Genomic DNA, 23,477 nt, shown 5'->3' on the forward strand with positions numbered 1-23,477 from the left:
GGGAGGAGGGGTATAGTAAGATATCACGTGTATTTATAAACTGCTGTTTTAAAAAAAAATCAAAAATTTTCAAAAAAAAAAAATAAAAAAAATTGCAGTTTTATCTAGCAACTAAATATACACGTGATTTTTGGTGTAGGAGGGGGGGGGGTAATTTTGAATATCACCATGTATCACCAGGGGAGTGGGGTGTTTCAAAAATCCTTAAAAACTAACTCACGTGATTAATAGACGCCCGCTAATATGAAGAACGCTTATTCTTTTAATCTGCCGCAAATTCGGTTTGAAACTTTTGATGTCAAAAGTACACATAAATATGATACAAGTGATACTTGTGTCATGTAATTTTATTTATGTGTAAATTTATGGGCCAATTCTGTCGTAAAATAGACTAAATTTATGGCAAGACAATGTTACGCTGCCTTTTTCATATAAAATAGTATTAAAATTGTCAAAATACTATGTATTTGCTGTGCGATCAGGAGTTTTACACATAAAATATAACTTCACTCATACGTTATTATTTCACATAACAAAGATGCACATAGAATATAAATTTTATTTTGACGTTTCTGCAGTGACTAGGTCAAGTTTTTTATATAAAACATCTGTCTGCACAGCAACCACATAGTATTTTGACAGTTTTTAGTACTATTTTATATGAAAAAGACAGCGTAACATAGCCTTGCCATAACATTGGTCTATTTCACGGCAAAATTGACCAACTAATTTTTACATAAGAGCTTAATTATTATTTAGTTCATTATATTTTGTGTTTTACCTGCAATATTTTGATCGTTTATTTTCAATTAAAATTGAAATTAAAATTATTACTTAAAGAGCATATTCATTTAATACTGGTGAGGATCACTTTGATTAATTTGATATTGAGTGGACTGTAAATTATAAATATTTCATCACCATAAGAAGATGTGAATAAAACCACTATTTAATTTATGACATATATTGAACTACGCTCTACAACCTTCTTCTCTTATTACATTTGCTAGACTCCCTTATTATTATATGTTACAGGTATTTATACTCATATAATTGTATCCCCTACCCCGAAGGGTCCCAGGTTAAATAAAAGCCCTGGTCAAATCTTGACCAAATACATTGTTCTGATTAGTCTACTACTTTGTATTTAGGATATTATTTATGTTATTTATTTATCATTAATAATAGTCTACTATAAATATTTAGGATATATGTTATTATTTTTTTTCAACTTCTGCTACCAATATATTTTAATATGCTACCATTTATAGTCGCATGTGCTACATATATTATTTTGCTGATTTAAGATTTTGCTATATTTCGATGTTTTATAAGATAATATTCTTACGATTTTTACATATTTATTGATTCGGTCTTGTGATATTTCAATTTACTAGATATTTCAATTATCCAATATTGTATTGTGGGCTGTGAAATTTGGATATTTGTACATTCTGTTTTAAAGCGTTTCTCGCAATTTAATAGTTTAGTTACTAAAGTTTAGTGCTATAGATTTTTTTTATACTTGTTTATTCGACATGACCATGTATGTTATGATACGACTATGATGATTTTATGTATAATTATATTGACTTTTGTCTCTTGACTGCTTGATAACTTCAATTCTCGAGATCTAAATATTTCTTCATTTGGAAATTGCTACAATTGGCTTTCGGCATATGGACATTCAAATATTTAATCATTTGATATTTCAATTATGCTATCTGGAGTTTACCACTTTCTCACCTTTTTAACAGTTTTGCTATCTAAATGGCTACTTCTAATAAAATGTAGTGTTAATTATTTCAAAGTGACAACTTATGAGGATCTATACAAATTCAATTATGTGGAGAAAGTTGTCGAGCACTTTCGCATTTGTGACGCTTGTAAACAATGATTGATGGAATAGTAAGAAAATGATAAATCACCTTCGGTATTTCGCTATGAAAAGACATTTTCATTTACACTATATAATTATTTAACACATCAATCCTTTTAACGGCATAATCGGTCACCATTGACAAAAATAATTAGAAAAATATTAATGAAAAAAAGTATTAAATAAAAAAAAAAATTTAAAACCGAAAGTCTCAACTTTTTAAAATTAAATATCAAAAAATAAGTTAAAAATCTGTTTTTTTATAAATTTTGGAATAATTTATAATGAGAAAATAAAATTTAATTCATGAAAATGGAAAAAGTTAATATTTTGCATAATCTCATTAACAAGTGAATATATAAAAAATAGACGGCATTTACAGTGTATCTTCAAATCATTTTTTTGGTTACTCACGGACCACATATTTCGTTTTTTTTTTTGTTATTTTGCAATGAACTTCTATCCAACCGCAAAACTAGTCAACAATTTGAACTAACCACAATGTACATACAATCTCAAAAATTATGTACATCGCATTCATTATGAATAATTTTTGGAAAATTTATGCGAGTACGAAAGGATCAGTTTTAGATTCGGTATAAGATTAGTGAGCAGATTGATACTAATTGTAGGAACTATTGATATTTTCAAGTGCATATATCCTAAATAAATGAATTCTTAATGTCTCTTTCTGTCTTTGGGTCAAATATATAAATATTAAATAAAAATATTCAAGTGTAATACAAGCTGAAGCTTTTGGATCTATATTCTATTTGTTTACGTTTTAATGTAATGTTTCGACGTGAACACCTGCGAATCGACACTGTAAAGAAATAAGCTCTTAAAAGCTTCACGCGCTTTCTAGATCAATAACATTACCCACTTTGCATATACTTTTGCATAATATACTATTTCCTTTGTTGTTGAAACATTTTATAGCATTGCTTGCGTTGATTCAAACACCAATACATTTCGGTTGAATTGATTTACTGTAACATCTAACTCCTATGTATATCTCTCACCTTTACATTCCATCTTTACATTGGAAAGATCAGTATGTGTTGTAAACCTGAACCTATACACGAAATCCACCTATAAGATGAGTCTGTGTTGTCTCCTCAGAGATACTGTCGGTTATCAAAATCATACGTGTATCGTGTATCTCATGTGGCCGAGTTGTCTCAGTCTGCGCGGTCGCATTCAGTGTATGATAAAAACGGCGGAGCCAAGTATCAGGGCACAACGCACGTTCTGGTCCCGAATGCGGGAAGACATTTCATTGATACTGACAAGTGTGAAAAAATGATTAAAGTAGGAATTGAATTAGGTTAAGGAAGGTTTTCTGACCGTGCTCGGAAAAACCAAAGTCCATTATTGTATGTTTTGTAACATATCGTGATTTGATCTTATCTCATGTACTTATTTCATGTACATCATACTTATTTCATGGTTTTTCGATAGAGCTTTTTCATAAAACCATAGTCTATTATATAATGTTTTGTAACATATCGCGATTTGATGAGAGCTCTTATTTCATGTACTTAAAACATCCTATGCTGCAACATGAATTTTATTCATTACTGTTTTATAACTTTTCTTTTTTATAAAAGTGGTCATAGTAATTGCCTTGGATGCATTGAAGGTAATTCTTATTCAAAAAAAAGTAAATAATTATGGGTTTTATCGTGAGATGACGATCTTTAAATCTAATACGTTGACATTTTATACAGAAATGAAACTGAAATAACATTTTTATACAGTGAGGTGCAACAATTTATAGGCCGCTATGACTTGAAAATCACGTAATTCACTGATAACAAAAAAAATGTTTAAAAATATTTTTTTATTTTCCATTTTCCATTGCACATATTTGCCATTTTCCATTTGCACATATAGGCTTATAATCACTGATTTTTTATTATCCTATTTTTTATATAAAACAAAAATTTGGCCGTAAGAGGGTAAATTTATTGAAAGCTTTGCTGAATTTTTGCTTAAAAGTAATCATAGTAATTATTCTGGTATCACTAAAGTATCTGTATTTTAATATAAAATTATTAAATTATGCTATACCCGAAAGTTTCTGTCGTATAAAATTTACGACAGGATGACGAGAAGAACGATGTTTCAACTTAAATTAAATAAAAAAAAAATTAAAATTAAATAATGAAACAACAGCTGTTTATTTCTTAGTTTTATTATATGTAGTCTCAGAAACATTTTTAAAATATAGAATTCAAACAATAGGATACTGATGATAGACAGTATAGTATTGTAAAAAAACAATTAATTCGCTTGTGTCACTTTTCATTAATATCATATTTCAAAACTCTCCAAATTCGTTAATGACAAATCACTTTCTGAAACAATGCGGTATTTCATTTTTTCCCCAGTCTTAATTTTGCTTTCTAATTTAATTCTGTATTAAGTTCTCTTACCAAATTTTTTATATATTCATTACTTTAATACATATTTTTTAAAAAATCCGCTTTGGTAAAGGAAATTCTAGATAGATTCTTAATGCTAAAACTTAGCCAAGATCAGTGTACCAAATTTTTACATACTCTTTTATATATTATACTTAACATTTAACATATTATTAGTGTACAACAAGCTAGAAATTAAGTCAGTCTAATCACTAGTCACTAATCACTAGTTATGCAGATGTAGAAATCAATTAATATCCAAATATCAATAAATCAATTATTTGAAATAGTAGAGTAATAATTGTACGTTAATACTTGTAACTACTAACTGTATGTAACTAAATACGTTTCTCTGTTAATATAATTTAGGGATTAAATTACCTGACAATTCATTTCTCAAGACTTATTTATTTTCGTGAAATCAATGGCAATTCAAGATAGAAACTCATTGTCTAAAATAAGACCATATTAAATTTTTACAAACGTAACTATATATTAAATATTTAATATAAGTTGGTGAATATTAAGTGGTGGTCTTAATAATCACGCAAATTATGCACAAATAAATTAAGATCTAACAATCTGGTAACAAAACAATATGGTAATAATAAGTTCACGTTAATATTTCTTATTTTCTTCATCAATATATTTTAGCTATTATTAAAACCATATGATAATTCTCACATCATAAGTAATCAAATATATCTAATATACAAAAATACATAAAAAATATCTAATTCTCACTTTATCTGGATTGTTAATTGCGCGTTTCACGCTTATTTTCTTGAAATGTACGTGGTCTCCTTGTATATTAGGGGCGCTGCACGTGGCCTGCTACGGCGGCACGCTTCTCTCGTTGGATCGTTACTTCGCGGGAAATGCGAAATCATTTTGTTTTCTTAGCTTGTTTTATCTAATGTTTTCAAGCAATTTTGTTTCTAGATGGAAATAAGCTCTTACAACAATAATTGAACTGATTGTAATTGAGGTAGCAATATTTATTTCAAGTAAATGTGCAAAATTTAGTTAAACGTAGTTCATACGTAGTTATATTTAGTGGGCTATACTTGATATATTGCTCGATTTGGGAGAAATGTATACATAATTGGTTATTTACAAGTAATACAGTAGAACTTTGATTAACCGGACTAATTGTTGTCGATAGGCATCCGGATGACCGAAAATCCGGATAATCCAATGTATGAAGAATAATGATATGTGTTTATCAAAAATAACAAATATATACATAGATATCAACGAAAATCAATATTTAAAGAAATTAATATTTCCTTATGCATGTGCATATATATTTTCATAATTATATTACATACATATACTAAACTGCAGCATAAATCGTGCAAAAATTCGAATTGTAGGTATGTACATACATATAACTCTGCCGCAGTTGGAAGTCCGGATAATCGCAAATCCGTATAACTGAGGTCCGGATATCGAGGTTCTACTTAATTTCAAATCCTAATCGATCATAAATGATTACGATACTTTTTATGATATATTATATATAGGTAAACCAATTTCTATGCTTAGCATAATTATATTGTTTGAGAAGAATTTCGTATTGTACCCAACGAACTTATTTATTTTGGATAAAACTCTAAACCAAAATTAAGTTGTGAAAATAAGAAAAACTCCAAGACTCGAGTCTCGGATATTTATAATAAAACATTTTTTTTGTTATGATTTATTTTTGTTAATCAAGACTTTAATGTCTTATTTACAAAATTGATATGTGCAAAAAAATAATACAAAAATTGAATATAAAATGAAAAAAGTTAAAATAAAAATAAAATAAAAACAGTAATACAAAAATAATAACATGAATGAACTATGACGTGATGATGTATGCCGCGTACTAAGTATAATAAAATATAAATAACAAAACATGAATTATTCAATATTACAAATCCAATTTAAATTCTAATATACTATATTTGACAATGCAAATAAAAATTGAGTTTTATTAAGCCAAACAATGACTTCATCAATGATGATAAAATGCTGCACATGTGTTGCACAATTTAAAAATTCTTTATTTCTTTTCCATTTAAAATTCAAAACTGCATATCTTCTTCTAAAAAAGCGCTGATAATGCTATTGAAGCAATTTATAATGAGACGCTCAAAATTAGTTACTTAATTATAAATACAACATATTTATTTGAAATAAATAAATATTAGTATAATAAATATGATTATTAAATAAAATTAGTGGAACACCAATTTCTTATAAAAGGTTCATCTATTTTAGAATAAGTAATTATAATTGTATAATGCTGTATTTCTCTTGAATGCTTCATCCTGAACCAAACGAAGGATGGTTTATTATCATCAGTAAAATTGCGATATTTCTAAACCATATATGTCGTTTATCGTTATATGTGTTTTAAAAGTAGTATTCATAATTTTATTAATTACTATTCATTAACATACTATGAAAACGTGTGAAATATATTTAATATTTTTTTGGCTGATGTGAAAGATTTAAAAAAAAGAACTATTATATAGCTTTGAACAACAAAATTGAAATATTGGAGTTGAGATACACATTTTTTTGACATGACAAATGGTGTGCGAAAAAAAGTTCTTGTATATTGGAAAGAGAAAAGTTAAAATATTATTCTGAAAATGATGAGAAAAAATATAGTTCTCTGAAATGATATTTGTCTATGTGATGGGTGCAAAAAACATAACTTGAAGTAAATGAAAACAAAAATCTATGTGAAAGTTCTATTTTATGTTCTAGTATAAAAATGACTCACCAGCAGATAATTCTATTTATATTCTATTTATAATAGTTCATCCTATGTCCCTATAAATTTTGCAGGTGACAACTTGCATTATACTACTTACGTTAGCCGACAGACGTCGTGAAGAGAGTATATTTTTCATACTTTTATATTCCTGACAGAAGTAATGAATATATAATTTGAAAACTTTAGACATTTATCTGCAGTGTAGTTGCTCCGTTGCCCCAACGAAGCTTAATCTAGGTCAAAGCTCCGACGAGTTCAATGTAGGATGCATAGTGCTGTTGCACTCAATATTTCAACATTATATAGGGCATCTGCATACATAAAATATATTACGCAATAGACTCTCATAGCCAAAATATAACAAAACCTGGAATTAAATTTACGACCTTTATTTCTAGCTTGCGTTCCATTCATTAAGAAATTTCTCTGACCGAAAGCTAATGTAAGAGACCTCGACCAAATTAGAAATAAAGATACAACTGAAATTATAATACTTGATATGTGAGGGAATTGCATTAGAATGAATGCACTGAATAAAAGTATCTAAAATAACAATAATATAAAATGAATGTAAAATGTCAAATGGAATGTCTCTCAGCTAACTGGTAAATTAACAAAGAAGTTGCTGACCAAAAAGAAGTAGCACAATCGTACCCAGTCTTCCTTAAAAATAAAAAACGATGTATATGGACGAATGTACAAACTCACGAAGGTTACAAAATTTTTATGAAAATATTTAAAAATTGTGGTAAATGAATTTTTACTCCAAAAGAATTTCTAATTAAAATTATTGTAAATTTGATTATATAAAACAATATATTTTGTGATACTTGACGATTGCAGACAGTTTATGTCATATAATTGTAATTTTCTCAAAATTAGTCTAGCATTTACTAAATTTAATTCAACCTGAAATTAAATTTACGTTATTTGCATTTGTCTGAACTCTTAATAAAATAAGCCATTACCAAAATTAGGATAAATTCAGAAAAGTGCAAGTCGAGTTTATTCACCCGAAGTATTTTCTTATTAAAATAAAAGTAAGTGCCATGATGACAATAACACGTTGAGATATTTGTCTTGTGGATTATGTTCATTGTTATGTACTGTGAAAATCATATATTTTAGCTCACACTTTACTCAAATTAATATCGGTGATGTAGAAAAACAATATAAATATATAAGTAATACTATATTATAATTGCATAAAGTGTAGCCTCGCAACATTAAAGTGGTTCTCTCAAATAATTAACAATTTACATGTAACTGATGTCAGCATTATGAATACTATAAAATGTTTGCCAATAATCCTGTCGAGAATATTCTCAAAGTAACCATTTTTGAAACAACGAAAAGTTCATTTTAGCTCAAAACGTAATCGTATTCTTAATTGAATAAATTCGTAGATACTATTAATATATAAGGTTTCCAGTTCAGATTTTGGTTTGTATATAGTAAATTTTTATTAGGAAATGTTATCACAGCAAAACACGATTTTTTTAATGATAAATTTAAATGATTGAGTGACAAAATATCAATTCACATGTTTTTAATAATCACTCTTATGTCTAATTATATATAATTTTTGTTTTACTTTTTGTTCTATCATACCCATTTAATTTTTTGTATTGATTTTTAACATTGACCTTGAACATTTCAATATTACGGTTTCATTTGTAGCAACACGTGTATCATAATTGTATGATTATCTAATTGTTTAATCTAAAAGATTAGCATCATGATTTCCGTAAATATAAATTTTCCATGAAACTAGGAATTGATATGATTGAATAATGAGTGTCAACTGTTAATACATACGGTTGCGTAATATGCATCAGTGAAATAATTATAATATGTGAGTTAACTGAGATTTTGTTTAATTAAATTAAATTAATTAATTTGTTTGAGTTTTGCATTTATAAAATAAGCAGTATTCGTGAAACATATTTATTACATACATATAACAAGTTGTTGTTGCGCAATGCAAAACTAGGAGAAATTTATATGTTTTGTTGGTTAATCAGGCGCATAAAATGTATAAGTTTCATACTAGTGATCAAATTATAATGAAAATAAATAGTAATCTGCCGCAGAAGACAGGTTCGTGGCTATGGTGAGAGCACCACAAAGTCAATGATTTTCTTGACCTTCCTTGATTATTGTTTCCAGTACCTTCTATTTCAAATAATCACTTTTTCATACATTTTTATGCATTTTCATATTCTATTCCAAACTTGTGCTTCCATGCTTCCTGGTTCTGTGCTTTGGCTTTCAGTTTTCTCTATTTTCTTTCCTTGCGTAAGTTATCAACCATATGCATTCTTTGTCTTTCTAATCTTTTTAGTCTTTAAATTTTATCTTCTACAACGTGAAGTAGAAAGCACTTTTTGCAGAATAGGTCATATCCAGTTTCCTTTCGTTTTCTGGATCGTGCTCCGTAGAGTTCTTTTGTCTAAAAAATCTTTATTTGATATCATGTCTGGCCACTTTACCTTCTCCATTTGACCACATTTTAAAATTCTCCAGATAGTTTTTGTCGACCTTTCTCAAAAGTATACGTCTCTGATCCGTGCAGAGCTATGCTCCAGGCATAATACTTCATTAGTCTCTTCTGCAAGTCGTGAATTGGTTTGCTCGTCAGTAGTTTTCTATTATTTGTGAACATCGCCTTGGCGCTGGCGATCTTTGTCCTGATCTTTCTCGTGCAGCATCCGTCTCTGGTCAGGATGCTTCCTAAATACTTGATGTGATCAACATCTTCCAATTTTCAACTTCCTACCGTAATCTTCAGGGGCTCATCTCGTTTTGATATTCTCATCACTTGTATTAACTATGGCTTAAAATAAAACACCTCAAAATATTCATACATTTTGTTCAAAATGTATATATTTATTACAGAAAGATGGATCCGAGTTGCCGAGAGGTAGATATTCTCTTGATGGAGGTAACTTGACCATCGAAAATATTCAAAAGGAGGATCGGGGCATGTATCAATGCAGTGCCAGTAACGACGCAGCCACCGTGACCGCGGATACGGAACTCATGATAGAGACGCTGCCTCCACGGGCGCCGTACAATGTCACCGCAAACAGCACGTCGAACTCCATATTCGTCACTTGGGCCGAAGGTAAAACAAGAAATAAAGATTCTATAATAATAAATTTTTGTAAAACTCTATGACGGAAATCGGCATTAGCTAAATTTTACATTTGATTAGTTCGCAATATATTACTGTTGCAACAAACATAAAGTTTTGGCATATTTGAGGTGATCCACCAGAGTGGAGTATCCTAAATATATCTCATCGCCATCAAACCACGTCGAAAAGTTTGCTATTCTTTTAAATGATTTTTATATACTGCTGATCAATTATTTTTACATTATTTTGCTAGTTTTTTTTTTAAATATAAAAATGAAATAGAACATGGGGAATCTCCACTCTGTGTTTCCGTAAAACGTGAAACGACATCAGATCCAGAGCAGATTTTTTTCTGCCATTTAACGACACACGTAAAAACATGTTTTAGTGAAAAACTCGTCATATCTTAACACTGCCCAAATTTGTTGGATGGTCCACTCTAGTTACTGTAATTAAAATAATTTTTTTATACATATTACTAGCATTCAGCCTTATGACCAATAACTTACACATAAAACTGTAAAATTCAATTCATATGTGTTTCTAGAGCTTAAAGTATAGTTTCGATATTGGTTAATTAAAGTAGTCAGAAAATTTGGGAATGTTTCATGAAAAAAACGACGTTTCATTATTGCATAAAAATAAAATTACATATTTCATATTTTTATATGTTATTTTCAAAAGATAAAAATACTTATAATATGTCATATATGCAATTCATTTGCACTTCCCATGCATTATATAAAAAAATATATATAAATATATATTTATTAATTAATTATTAATATTATAATATATCTGACATTCGACATTTATATATGAAACATGGTATGATGATATAATACCACCTTCGGTATCATTATTGATCCTGACATTACAGTTTTTTGAAGTCATAATAACATATCTGACATTTTCCCGTTAGAAAAATAATTAGGTTTATACATTAAAACCGATCATTTTTCATAAAAAATGTAATGGCTCATAAAATATCATGTTATATGCTTGTAATAAATGTTACTCGTACTATACACATAATATGCACTGCACGTGCTAAAGGGCAATATAATAATAGGTAAATTCTTTAAGTAGTTTAACTAAAGTGGCATTGAATTTTTTTATTGTTTAAGTTTCAGATATTGAGTGGAAGTTAATTTTTATTGAAAGACCTGGCTAGTTTCTATCAACGCATTTTAATAAGTTATGCTTAGTATAATAACTAAATCAATTGTTAATAATGCTTCGACATATCAATTATTTGAGTTGAAATATCGCTATCGATACCAGTTAGTAATATTTTTTTTCGATATGATGAACATAATACGCTTTCCATAGGGTAAATTTGTCTTAAGACTCATTACGTCTAATGATTTCATCATATTCAAAATACCAATATTCAAAAGTTCCAAACATTTATCAGTTTTAGAACATCATATTTCTCAATTTCAAATTTATCAATTTTTTTATATTATTCAAAATATTCAAAATGTATAATTCAATTTTATTTGTATGTATTAAATCTTCTATATCATTTACGACAAGTTTTGATTAAGATCACATGTTATCATTTCCTCAGGATATAGAAGGCCCAGATTGGTATACAAAGTATGGTACCGAGCGGTCGACGTGAGTGAGTGGCGAACAATGAGGGTTTCCAATAGTTTGGACACCGAAGCCAACATAACGAACCTGATGCCCTCCCAGGAGTACGAGATCATGATCATGAGCGAGGACGCCAACGGCGACGGAATGTTCAGCAAAGCGATCAAAGTTTATACGAAACGTAAGTTTGCCAATATTGTTCCTCGAGAAATTAATTTGGAGTATTACCAACCAGATGTTGGAGAAAAAGTAATGATAGGGCTGGAGTTTATCCTTTGTGATGTTGTAATTGTAGCCATTTTTTGGTCACATTTACCAGTACTTGTTTATTTCCGGAATAGACAAACAAAAATTTCATTCAAATAAACTTTCAAATGAGACGCAATATATTTAAATGTATACATCTATAAATTCTTGTTATGTATCAAAAAAGGGCTTACTCGGAGGTAAGTGGCTGGCGACTGAACCTCAATTGGAGGTCCAGGGTTCGAACCCACTTCGAACTGCCTGATGTCAAGCAGTTTTTACAACGGTTTTCACTTGGAAATGTAACTTGCAATATGTTTCCAAGTGTAAATAGCCCTTGCCCGACATTGCTGCAACAATGATAAGTTAGCCCTATTAGATAAACTCTAATAATAAAATCATCAAATACGGATGGATTGATCATTGGGTTCCCATCTAAAAACACGAAGTAAAAAGTTTCAGCCCAACTGCTCATAGGACTAAAAATTCTGATTGCTGTTAAGATATAAGAAAATAAAATCATTATTGGATAAGAATATAATGGACAGTGGCTTGCAGCTAAAAATGAACCACTCAGAAAAAAATCATAAAAAGTTCGTAAATCATATGCATATCTGCATCGATAAATATTCGCCCCATAACATAAATTTTAATAAGAATTCATCACACTATTGTTTTGAGTATTGGAACCGACTTATATTAAGCATAGTATTGAGTATTAAGTATAGGACTTTTTAGTTCTGATTGATGTTAAAAAAAAGTAGTAAGAACATTTTTCGTGACGATTTTAATTTTTATTCAAACTTTGAGCACATATTTTTATCACGCTATTGTAAATTTTACCAAAACTTGAGTTTCGCATATTTTCCTGTTTTTGCTACGTCTTAAAAAAATATTTAAGGTTTTATTCAATAGTATCTGCAGTGCGTCATAATACATATAACGTAATTTCATATTATTAATATTATCATTCATTCAATGCATTTTACATGCCGTAATGAATCAATTTTGAGAAAATAGCTTATTTAATTGTAAAAATATGATAGCGTATATAAATAATTTACTGTGAATCATGCTGGAGTATAAAATATTTCGAGTTGACGTGATAAAATAAAATCTTTGTCCATTCAAATTGGTTTTAAAACATACCGCTATAAAAATGCGGTTTATTTTATTATTGTTATCAATTCAAAGGCTATTCTTGATTTATACATGTATCAATAATAATAAAATTTAATTGTTCGTTTTACACAATAGCTACAATTGAAAACGGATATCAATTTGAGGCAAATTAAGAAAAAAACTTTATGAAAAAATTATCAATTGATTTTTTTCATACAATGTGCACAGACCAATTCATGAAAAATCATGAATAAGGAAGAGACATACCTCGAGTAATTAATCATATACATGAATTTATTAGAAAAAATTATTTAAGAGAAGAATATAAGCTTAGTTCATAGTTCTTTTATCGTCAACGATCATACCATGTTGAATACACCGGTTCTCGTCCGATCACCGAAGTTAAGCAACATCGGGCGTGGGTAGTACTTAGATGGGAGACCGCTTGGGAACACCACGTATCGTTGACTTTTTTCATTTTTAAAGTTATGCAAATATCCATTTTTTTTTAAATAATATTTAAGTGATAACACTTCTAATGTAACTTGATTTTTCCCTACCTTCAAAATTGTGCAATCATCACATTTTATTCTATTGTATCTTTTATTCCTTTTAGCATCTCAATTATATACAGGACCATCAGAGTTTCGGGCACCTTTGGACGCCTTTCTCCAAATCAGTGCACCGACATTTGTACAAGTGGTGCCTGTTAAAGATGGTCATTTAGTGACATGGAGAGCACCAGAACATGGAGCTGAATCTTTGAGAAGATATATTGTCCGCTGGACCCGCAGCGAATACGAATTTAAATGCGGCTCTGCCGAGACTCAAGATACACAATATCTAGGTGAGAATTACAACGCCTAATTAAATGTGTAATTTTACCTTGGGCAGCCGAATTTGAAAATAGTTATATCTTAACTTGAAATTTAATGCAAATATTATTCCTATATATTTTTTTATTTTGCCATATCATATTATTGAAATTTTTGAATTGAATTGAATGTTGAATATGAAATTTTTGAATTAAAAGTTTTACAACCTAGTTCAGATTAGTTTTATTTTCTAGTAATGATTTTTATTTCAGTGACCGATCTCGAAGAAGATGAATTATACACCTTCCAAGTGTTGGCAATGTCCACGACAGACTACCAAGCAGCCAGTCATAAAGTGGAAGTTCGTGTACCTCCTTACACCAGAATAAGAGCAGTTACAATAGGCGTTGCTGCTGCCCTTCTGGTATGTGCAGTGTCCATAGCCGTTCTAATATACGCCCGAAGGAAATGCATCAGGCCAGATGATCCTTCTGAAGAGGAGAAGCAACCAGAAACCAAAGCTTAATATAAATAATAAAGTTAAGTTATAATTTTAATTATTTTTGGGTTAGAGCAAGCATGCAATTATGGATTTACTGGTCTGCCATGTCTTGGATCAAACTCTTATATGGAATACTCTTATTTTATTTTTGTTTGTTTTTATTTTTACTTGATTTTTATTGATTTTATTGTGATGTTTTGTGTAACTGGTAAAATAAATAAGGATGCTCAAATCGTACTATGTATTATATCCAGAGGCCGGAATATAATTATTGTAGAAAAATGTTAGTTGTTATGAACAATTTTGACATGGGTCTCGGATGGCATCATAAAGTTTTGATTACGGCTTGCTTATGAATGGATATTGATTTTCAACTTGGATGAACTTTATCTAATACATTTCTATGTTGTTTTTGCTAAAAATAACTCTTTTAGAGTTAACTGCTTAAACGATTTATGGAGGATTTAAGCAAAAGCCCTTGATATATTGTTACATTCGCCCTTAATTTAGCGAGATTGCATGGACCTGACCGCACATTGATTTATCGACGGTTTTACTTCATTTTTTATGTAGCTTTGTGTAATTTAAGTATAATATAAGTAGTATCTCACAGTTGAGAATAGATTAAATATTATTTTTGATATACCATTATATGATGTCCAGCAGTCCCCTTAAAAAACAAAATACTCGTACATGATATCAAAATACGAAAAGATCTGATACAATCTGCAAGATATATCATTTGTATGAATCAACAGCTTCCTTCTTTTTGATGTTTGTTCTTTTAGAAGATATTGTACTTTCAAAACTTCAAACAAATTGGGTTTTCTTAACAAGTATTATCAATATTATTCATTAAATTTTTATTCGAGCGTAACTCTATGCAATTGTTCTTCAATAGATAGATGCTCTAGTTTTCAAAATAGCTTACAGGTATTATATTTGAATATTTTATATAGGTAGGCATTATATTATCGAGTACGATTTGAGCAATCCTACTTACTCAAATATATTATTGGATGCATGATGTTCACAAATTAGGATCTATCCAAGGCTTTCTTTATATCCCTTCCACTTTTTAACAATATATCTTTGTGATATTTTTGATGGTTTATTTAGAAGACATTTTTTGCAAAATTAACATTTTTGATCTGAAATTCCGCATATTGTATTATTATACTATATGAGTGAGTCGATAAAACTTGTTTTAAAAGTAAATTTATTGTGCTCTCAATAAATATATTAATCGTCTTAAATGCGAAATATTATTTTTCTATATTGATTCTCATTATCATTATAACACTTTTATAAATTAAAATTAAGTAGAATTAATATTAATATTAATATTTTATGTTGTCCGTAGTTATATAAAAATTTTAACCCACAATCAAATCATTGACGGAGCAAAATAAATTTTAGCAAAAACATTGACTTGTTTTATATATTGAAATAGATTTTTGCACGTGTTTATACGATTATTTTATTATAGTTAATCTAAATCGTTCGAATTAGAATTATTAGTCATGCTTCACTTATATAATTTTTTAACGGTATGTGTGAGAACGTTTCTAAAGATTGTATAATTTTAAAATGTGTCAAGGATATTTTAAGTTGTAAGTTATTTTGAATTTTAGTTTTACTTATTATATTTACTAAAATAATATATTTTTTGATATACGTAAATGCCTTATATAATTGATAAAACATTAAGTATTGTATAATGTAATAATATATTATATAATATACGTTACATAAGAAACGTATTGATATTTGTTTCATATTATATACTATTATCATATTTAAATTGATCACGGAAAAAATGCAATTCATATGTGATAAGAATGAGTAATTCCAAATCAATTAATAATTCTAATGAAGCTAATTGCGACCATCAAGTCACAAGACAAATATCAATTTGCTTTACAATAATTATTAAATTAAAAAGAATTTCCTGAATAATTAAAATGTTTGTGTTACTTAAACTCTTGATCTAGTAATAATTCTTTTGGAATTTCAGTTAATATTTGATGCATTATAAAATGAAGTTTTTTTTTACTATCCATAACTACATGTTGATATGATACATAAATTATAATGAATATTAACATCACAATAGACAATTGCGTTGATTTCTTTTTATTTTTTTAGTTAATTACATAAATAAAATAATTTGTTTTTCTTTCAGTTTATTTTCATATACTTGCAATAATATTTACATCTCTTTAATAAGGCTATTAAAATCCAGTAAATAATTATTTTAATACGTTTACTTGTTCATAGTTGTAATAAAGACGCTTTTTATTAATAATTACGTTTTGACCTATATATAAATACAAGTATATGTAAGTATAAAGCATACATTGAAAAAATTAGCAAAATCTTTATTTTAAATACGTTTTTACATATAATTTTTTGCCATCATCAGTGAATTTGAAGAAATAGGAAAATAAGCATATTGATGAAATACTAATACTAATAATCATAAAGATGGTCTTACTTGTTTAGTATTAATATTTTTTAATATATGTTTTGATTGAACACAACATTCGTACTAAATAATGAAGATAAAATATATATTTTACCAATTTCTGGGTCTCCATTCTACAGTAAAATAATCCGTAGTTATAGCAATGTTACGCCATTTGCTTCATACAAAATGATACTAAAAACTGTCTAAAAACACATAAACCCTACTCATGTATGTGTTATCAATAACAGATCAGAAAGATGCAATTATCATAACATTTTTTATGTTTGTCCGTTTTTAGGTCAGGGTTTATATCTAAAACGCCTGACTGCAAGCGTTGTACGCATAAAACCTAACTTCACACATATGTTATCAATGACATGTCAGAAAAATGCAGTTATTATAACATTGTTTTTTTATATTTTTCCCTCTTTTAGGTTAGGTATTAAATCTGAAATGCCTGACTCCACAGTAAATACATATCATTTTGACAGTTTTTACTACCAACTTATATGAAGATTGAACCGTAACAATGCGTTGGACAACTGGTTCCATAATTTTTTTGGCTCGAAGAATTTACGCCTTGATATAACAGCTGCATAATCAGGTTACAATTAATGATTAAATGTTTTGCCGGAAAGAAAAATTACGTTCTTAAGTAAATTCAGTATTTATTCAATTATTTTGTAAAAATATCACCTTTACTGGATTTTATTGGCAATAATTCAGTAGCAATTGGCAAGCCGTAGAAACGTAACTGCGTCGTCATTGAATTTCTAACTAGAATAATATGGACTTTCACTATATATGCAATTTGCACGCCGTCATGAACATGAAATGATTCATAGCACATTTATGCTGAAATTGAATTAAATTAAATTGGTTATCTTGGAAATTGGAACTCGGATGAATAGCAATCGTGACGCATATGTTTTTAAATTATTATATTTGATACTTTTGCACGAGTTAGGAGTAATTTTTGAATCAAAAGGGAATAAAATCCAATTTTCAAAATGAAATTATTTAAAGCAATTAAATTTTTTGAGTTTTAAAATATTTAAACGATTTTTTCGCATACTATTTTGAAGGTTTCAAATCTTAGACATAAGCCTTTCAGGAATAATATTTTCAATTATTTATTTTTATGCGCTCTGTTTCTAAAGCGGCATCCGTATCTGGATTCAAAAATATTTTTAATTACAAAGCGCAATTTCAGTGATTAGATAAAAAATTGAAAACAAATCAAAAACGGAAGTTATATCATTTGATATGAATATTTCTCACGAGTGTCCTTTGCAGGTCGGAAAACATTGACAGGACATGAATAAGCATTTTGCGAACACTAGTGATTAATTCTGTAGGACAATTAAGTCCAATTGCATGATTTGTGGGCACGATCTACAGCAGAGGTGGTCAAGACATATGTGTATATATATATATATATATATATATATATATATACATACTATCGTACCCGGCCACGCTTTGCAGCGGATTTTATTGAAATCCACCGGTTTTAATCTTAGAATCAACATTTCAATACTATTGAGAATAATGTTTTTTTTAACTTACATTAATCAAAAAATAAATGAAATTATTAAATTTAAGTTTTGAAAAAGCACAATAACTAATAACCAAGTGGCATTTATAAATGTGTTATACCCTCTTTGGTGTCATGCCCTATTTTAATGAAAATAAGTATTTGGATGGAATAGGAAAGCTTTCTTGATTCTATTATACAAATGCATGTTTAACTCAATTTCTCAGTTAATATGCTATAACTTCAGTTTTTTTTCAGTTTCTTAAAACAGTTGAAACCTAAAACTTCAAGGGTGCATATTAATAAATTTTGTATCAAGACATCATAAAGACTTTTCTATGTTTCAGCTAAAAATATTCTTTATGAATGGTACTATATTGCATGAGATTTCTGGCTTAAGTTCTCTATTTTTTTCGAATATATTTATTAAGGTTAATTGGTTTAATATATTTTGTGAAATTTGAATAATAATAATTGCAATCAGTTAATATATAAAAAAATTCGTATAATATAAGTCGTCTTATAATCGCCGTATAGAAAATTCCATATTAATATTCCGTATCAAAAATCCGCAATAGGAAAATGTAAATGCAATTATATGAATCATTAATAAATCTTTTGAACTTAATAATCTATTGGAAAATATGTTTACGTAATTACAAACAGAACTAAATATAAATATTATAATTTATTCATATCTAATAGATAAACATATATAATTAAATGTTGTTCAATTAGTTTTACGTAGATTTTATAGATAATAATTAATTTTTTTATACTGCCCAGGGCTTTGAACCATCAAATCTGTTAAATGTAAGTTAATAAAGTTTGGTCCATAATTTTTTAATAGCTTTCCCATCTGATTACGATCAGTATCAGTAGTAAATGATGTTCGGTTTGAAAATAATAAATAAATCGAATAATTCTTATAAATACTGGAAAACATTTTTTTTTTGGAATATTCTAAGTTTGTGTTCAACATTTTCGAAATTTAAAAACATTGATCAAAAATTTTCACTTTTATTCCAAAAATCCTATATTTATCTAATATTCGTTTATAATTCTACAAGTTGTTGCAATTTGTTTCAAGGCACTGCTATATCATCACTGCCTTAAAACACTGATAGAGCAGCAATATTGTAGATTCAGTTTTTTGTTGATTTTTTATACAATAAATTTTACAGATATTTTGAGAACAAAAGAAAAATTTTAGGATTTAAGAATACAAAATTTTCTGACCATTGTCAAAAATCGACCCAATGATTACTAAGAAATCAACTCGTTGACCATCCTTGATCTAGAGTACAAAGTTGACGATTTGCGTGCATTTGAATCATTAGTCACAAGTCAGATGACTAGTTCTTCAATTTGCTAACATGTTACAATTATAGAAGCAATGATAATCAATTTTTGATCATTTAAAAAACTTGATAAACTATCAACTGGGATAATTACGCTTTTAAAAATGATTTGTCAGGTTTAATATAGTTAATCGTGATTAATTACTCATAGCAGAATATTTTAAAATATTTTTTTGCATGATTACACAGTATTTTGCATAATCTTCTTTATTATTAAAAAAAAGTGCGAAACTTGTGAATAACGTTTTAGCCAAAAAATCTGAAGCGATTTTGAGAATTTAAACAGTTTTGAAGATATCATTTGGCAATGATGCTAGTTAGTTTTTGGTAAAGTTTGGTCAGGCCGTTTCTTTGTAATTAAATGTTAAATTATTTTTACATTTTCAACCAAATTTAAATGGCGATAAGGGTCATAATCTAATATAACTTTCAAAAATTGGAAATTCATATGCTCTTGTGACGGTTATTGTTTTTTGAAGATCAATTTTTACTAATGGCTTATGGAGGGCAACCCATTAATTGTCCTTATCTAATTACGATGGTATTTTAATATTTTTCACCATTTCCCGACTTTATCTATACTTTATCTATAATCAACATTTTCAAGTTCAATATGGATACTACCAGTTAAATTGGTAAGGGGTTGCACGCAACGCAGGATTTGAAATCGGAACCTTGGGTTAAAATGCCAGAGCTCTTGCATCTTGTACTCCTCTATATATTGCTTTTAAGTCTTTTATAAAACCATTTTTTATACTTCAATGGTATAAATTCTCAAGCTTCTGTCACCTATTATCTTGAAACCGTCTCTTCCATAAAAGCGGCGTATAAAAGCTTCCAATTACCGCATGCTTTATATTTCAAACAGGCACTTTACTTGATCATTCTTATGTAAAATAATCTTCTTAAATTTTCTTTAGATACCTTTATAAACCGATGCTTTTAAAATCTTTATTCGTAATGTTATTAGTATAATTCCTTCTGACCTTGCGGAGCTTTTTATACAAAGTTGAATTTCTTGCAAGCATTGCGTAGAATACTTGGATCAAGATTTTTCTTATATTAAAATCACAGAATGTATTTACTTGTATTAGCTATTCATGAATTGCAAATTATTAAATCAATTATTCAATCTAAACTTTTTCATTTAACATATTTTATAAAATATAAAATAAGTGATGTAATACATCATGTACATGCTTAAATAAAACATACATAATTTAGTCCGATAATATTTAAATTAAAAATATATTCACTTGCGGATGAATAGCTTAAAAAATTGTTTTTCACATATGTTTAGAATCTCAGATGATTTATCAAGTATTGAGTGCAAATGACATCTAGTAAGTCGCAATTCAGTAAACGTAAATTTAATTTGATAATGGCAAGTACTTTTGTATCAGTACTTCTGAACGAGAATATATGTCTGATTATTTAATTATAGAAGAAAAAATATATGGTCTTAATTGTTATCTGATTATTTTAGTGTTGCGACACGGTGATGCAAAATGCATAATAATGAACTCTTTATATTAAAATTTGGAGAGATCTTGAGCAATTTTTATAATGATTTTAATTATTTATTGATACCATTTATGTTCCCTTTTATCATTGATAATATTAATGTGCTTTGACTCTGCGAAAGCTTGCCAATTTCTTTTTAATATTTTTGAAATGTAGTAATGATCAAATATCTGCACGATATTCTTTAAAATGCGTTAGTTTTTTATAAACAAATTTATTAAATACGACTCTAGTTGAGTAATATCTTTCTAAACTCATTTACGTTACATATTTATAGACAAAATGCAACCGATACTGATACATTTATCATTGAATTCATAATTTAATTATTGAAAATATTAATTATGCATGCATAGTGGATAATAATAATTATGCATTTTATACCTAATTGATCCAATGTTTCCTCATTGTTTCTTCTTTTAATATTCTGAAATCGAAATATCAATAGTTTATATTTTATACGTGTAATTCAAGGGAAATCAATATCAAATGTAAAATACAGAAATAATTTACAATGCCATATCAAAGTTTCATTTATTTATTTTATTTTCAATATTATTTATTTTATTTCCAAACTATGCAGCGCGCTCCCTAGGTAGGGCTCAATGCTGTTTTTTAGTATTTATGGTATTAGAGTATTTATGATATTAGATTGTTTGAAAAGTTTGAGTGCAACTTTTTTTTTAATTTGAAACCACTGATTTGGAAGAAAAATGTAAATAAATACCGAACAACGTACCTTGAAATTACTAGGGTTACTCAAAAGTAAGCATTTTCGCTGTTGATAAAATAAATAAAATTGCAGCAAAATGTGTAGTTAAATTAAGTAAAATTAGAATAAATTGCAAATGAAGAAATAAAAACACTAAGTAGAGAATTATTGTTATTATCGTCTTATAAAATGTAATAGTTTTTAGCTCTTGAATTAGATTTATTATTCGATTTAATACAAGCGATTCAAATTTAACAAAATGCATTTTAAATCCTATATGCATCACTAATTAATTAAATGTTTACAATTGCGCTATCTTGCATAATCTCTTCAGAGATAACAAAAGCCTATATAGGTAGATTGAAATAGGGATATGGTTTATACAGTATTATTTTCGAACATATGATAACAAAACATAACAAAACAAACAACATAAACTAATTACAAAATAAAAAATTAAATTAAAATGAATAGTACAGAAAAATGAGCCCTGACCATAAGCAAAGACCGAATCACTTGAGGTGAGTTAAGTGGTAGATTGAAACAATAAAAATATTATATCTCATTTAATTTTCTTATTGATAGTTTTACCTCTGAACCTGTAAATGTCCATAACAATAGTCCTACTCATAGCCCAAAATCAGCAACTTTATCGAATTTACCGAGACGACCGCCAGTAGATGTGGAATTTATAGATATTTCATATTCAGTACCACATGGAAGACATTGTGCACATAAAACAATATTACAAAATGTGAGTGGAACCTTCCACTCTGGAAAATTGACTGCCATTATGGGCCCTTCAGGAGCAGGAAAAAGTACACTTATGAATGTCTTGGCTGGTTATAAGTAAGTTTTTAAATATGCAATATATCGCTGAAATGTTCAGTAATTTTTTACAATACTCTGACTTTAAATTTCAGGACATCACATATGATTGGCTCTGTTCTTATCAATGGCAAGGAAAGAAATCTAAGAAGTTTCCGAAAACTATCTTGTTACATAATGCAAGATGATGATCTACTACCATATATAACTGTACGTGAAGCTATGCTGATATCAGCAAATTTAAAACTAGACAAAGATATATCTTATTCTGCAAAACGCTTAATTGTTGACGAAATCATCGAGACGTTAGGATTAGTAGAATGTAAAAATACAAAAACCTTACATCTATCAGGCGGACAAAGAAAAAGACTATCTATTGCACTAGAGTTAGTGAACAATCCACCTGTCATGTTCTTTGATGAGCCTACCTCAGGATTAGATTCATCGACTTGTTTCCAATTGATTTGTTTATTGAAATCTTTAGCTCGGGGTGGCAGGACAATAATTTGCACTATACATCAACCTTCTGCGAGACTATTTGAAA

At 28.3% G+C, this 23,477-nt stretch overlaps 2 protein-coding genes and 1 non-coding gene across 3 annotated transcripts; all 3 read left to right on the plus strand.

Moving 5' to 3' along the window:
- Positions 1-1,893: 1,893 nt before the first annotated feature.
- Positions 1,894-14,525, plus strand: LOC113385905 (protein borderless-like). Its single transcript, XM_026623727.1, has 6 exons — positions 1,894-1,908; positions 3,002-3,190; positions 9,977-10,205; positions 11,791-11,997; positions 13,801-14,031; positions 14,272-14,525. The coding sequence occupies exons 1-6, from the start codon at positions 1,894-1,896 to the stop codon at positions 14,523-14,525; spliced, it is 1,125 nt and encodes a 374-aa protein (XP_026479512.1).
- Positions 13,536-13,654, plus strand: LOC113387176. The gene has a single exon (XR_003368126.1). It is a non-coding gene; the product is annotated as a 5S ribosomal RNA (ribosomal RNA).
- An 8,063-nt stretch (positions 14,526-22,588) lies between the features above and the next one.
- Positions 22,589-23,464, plus strand: LOC113385906 (ATP-binding cassette sub-family G member 1-like; the record flags this gene model as incomplete). The annotated part of the gene is made up of 3 exons (XM_026623728.1): positions 22,589-22,626; positions 22,691-22,954; positions 23,029-23,464. Coding segments are annotated over exons 1-3 (738 nt in total), but the record flags the coding sequence as incomplete, so codon positions are not given.
- Between the last annotated feature and the right edge of the window lie 13 nt (positions 23,465-23,477).

This window comes from Ctenocephalides felis, unplaced genomic scaffold (assembly GCF_003426905.1).
Source record: "Ctenocephalides felis isolate EL2017-DRISC unplaced genomic scaffold, ASM342690v1 CF-g0.4_SCAFFOLD_03571, whole genome shotgun sequence".
In the NCBI taxonomy this organism is placed as follows: Eukaryota; Metazoa; Arthropoda; class Insecta; order Siphonaptera; family Pulicidae; genus Ctenocephalides; species Ctenocephalides felis.

What these genes read in the sequence shown, in the direction of transcription:
- LOC113385905 (XM_026623727.1), top strand. An exon ending in AGTGTGAAAAAATGATTAAA is followed by an intron (nt 3,191 to 9,976) that starts GTAGGAATTGAA and finishes TATTTATTACAG; the next exon opens with AAAGATGGATCCGAGTTGCC. An exon ending in GATCAAAGTTTATACGAAAC is followed by an intron (nt 11,998 to 13,800) that starts GTAAGTTTGCCA and finishes TATTCCTTTTAG; the next exon opens with CATCTCAATTATATACAGGA.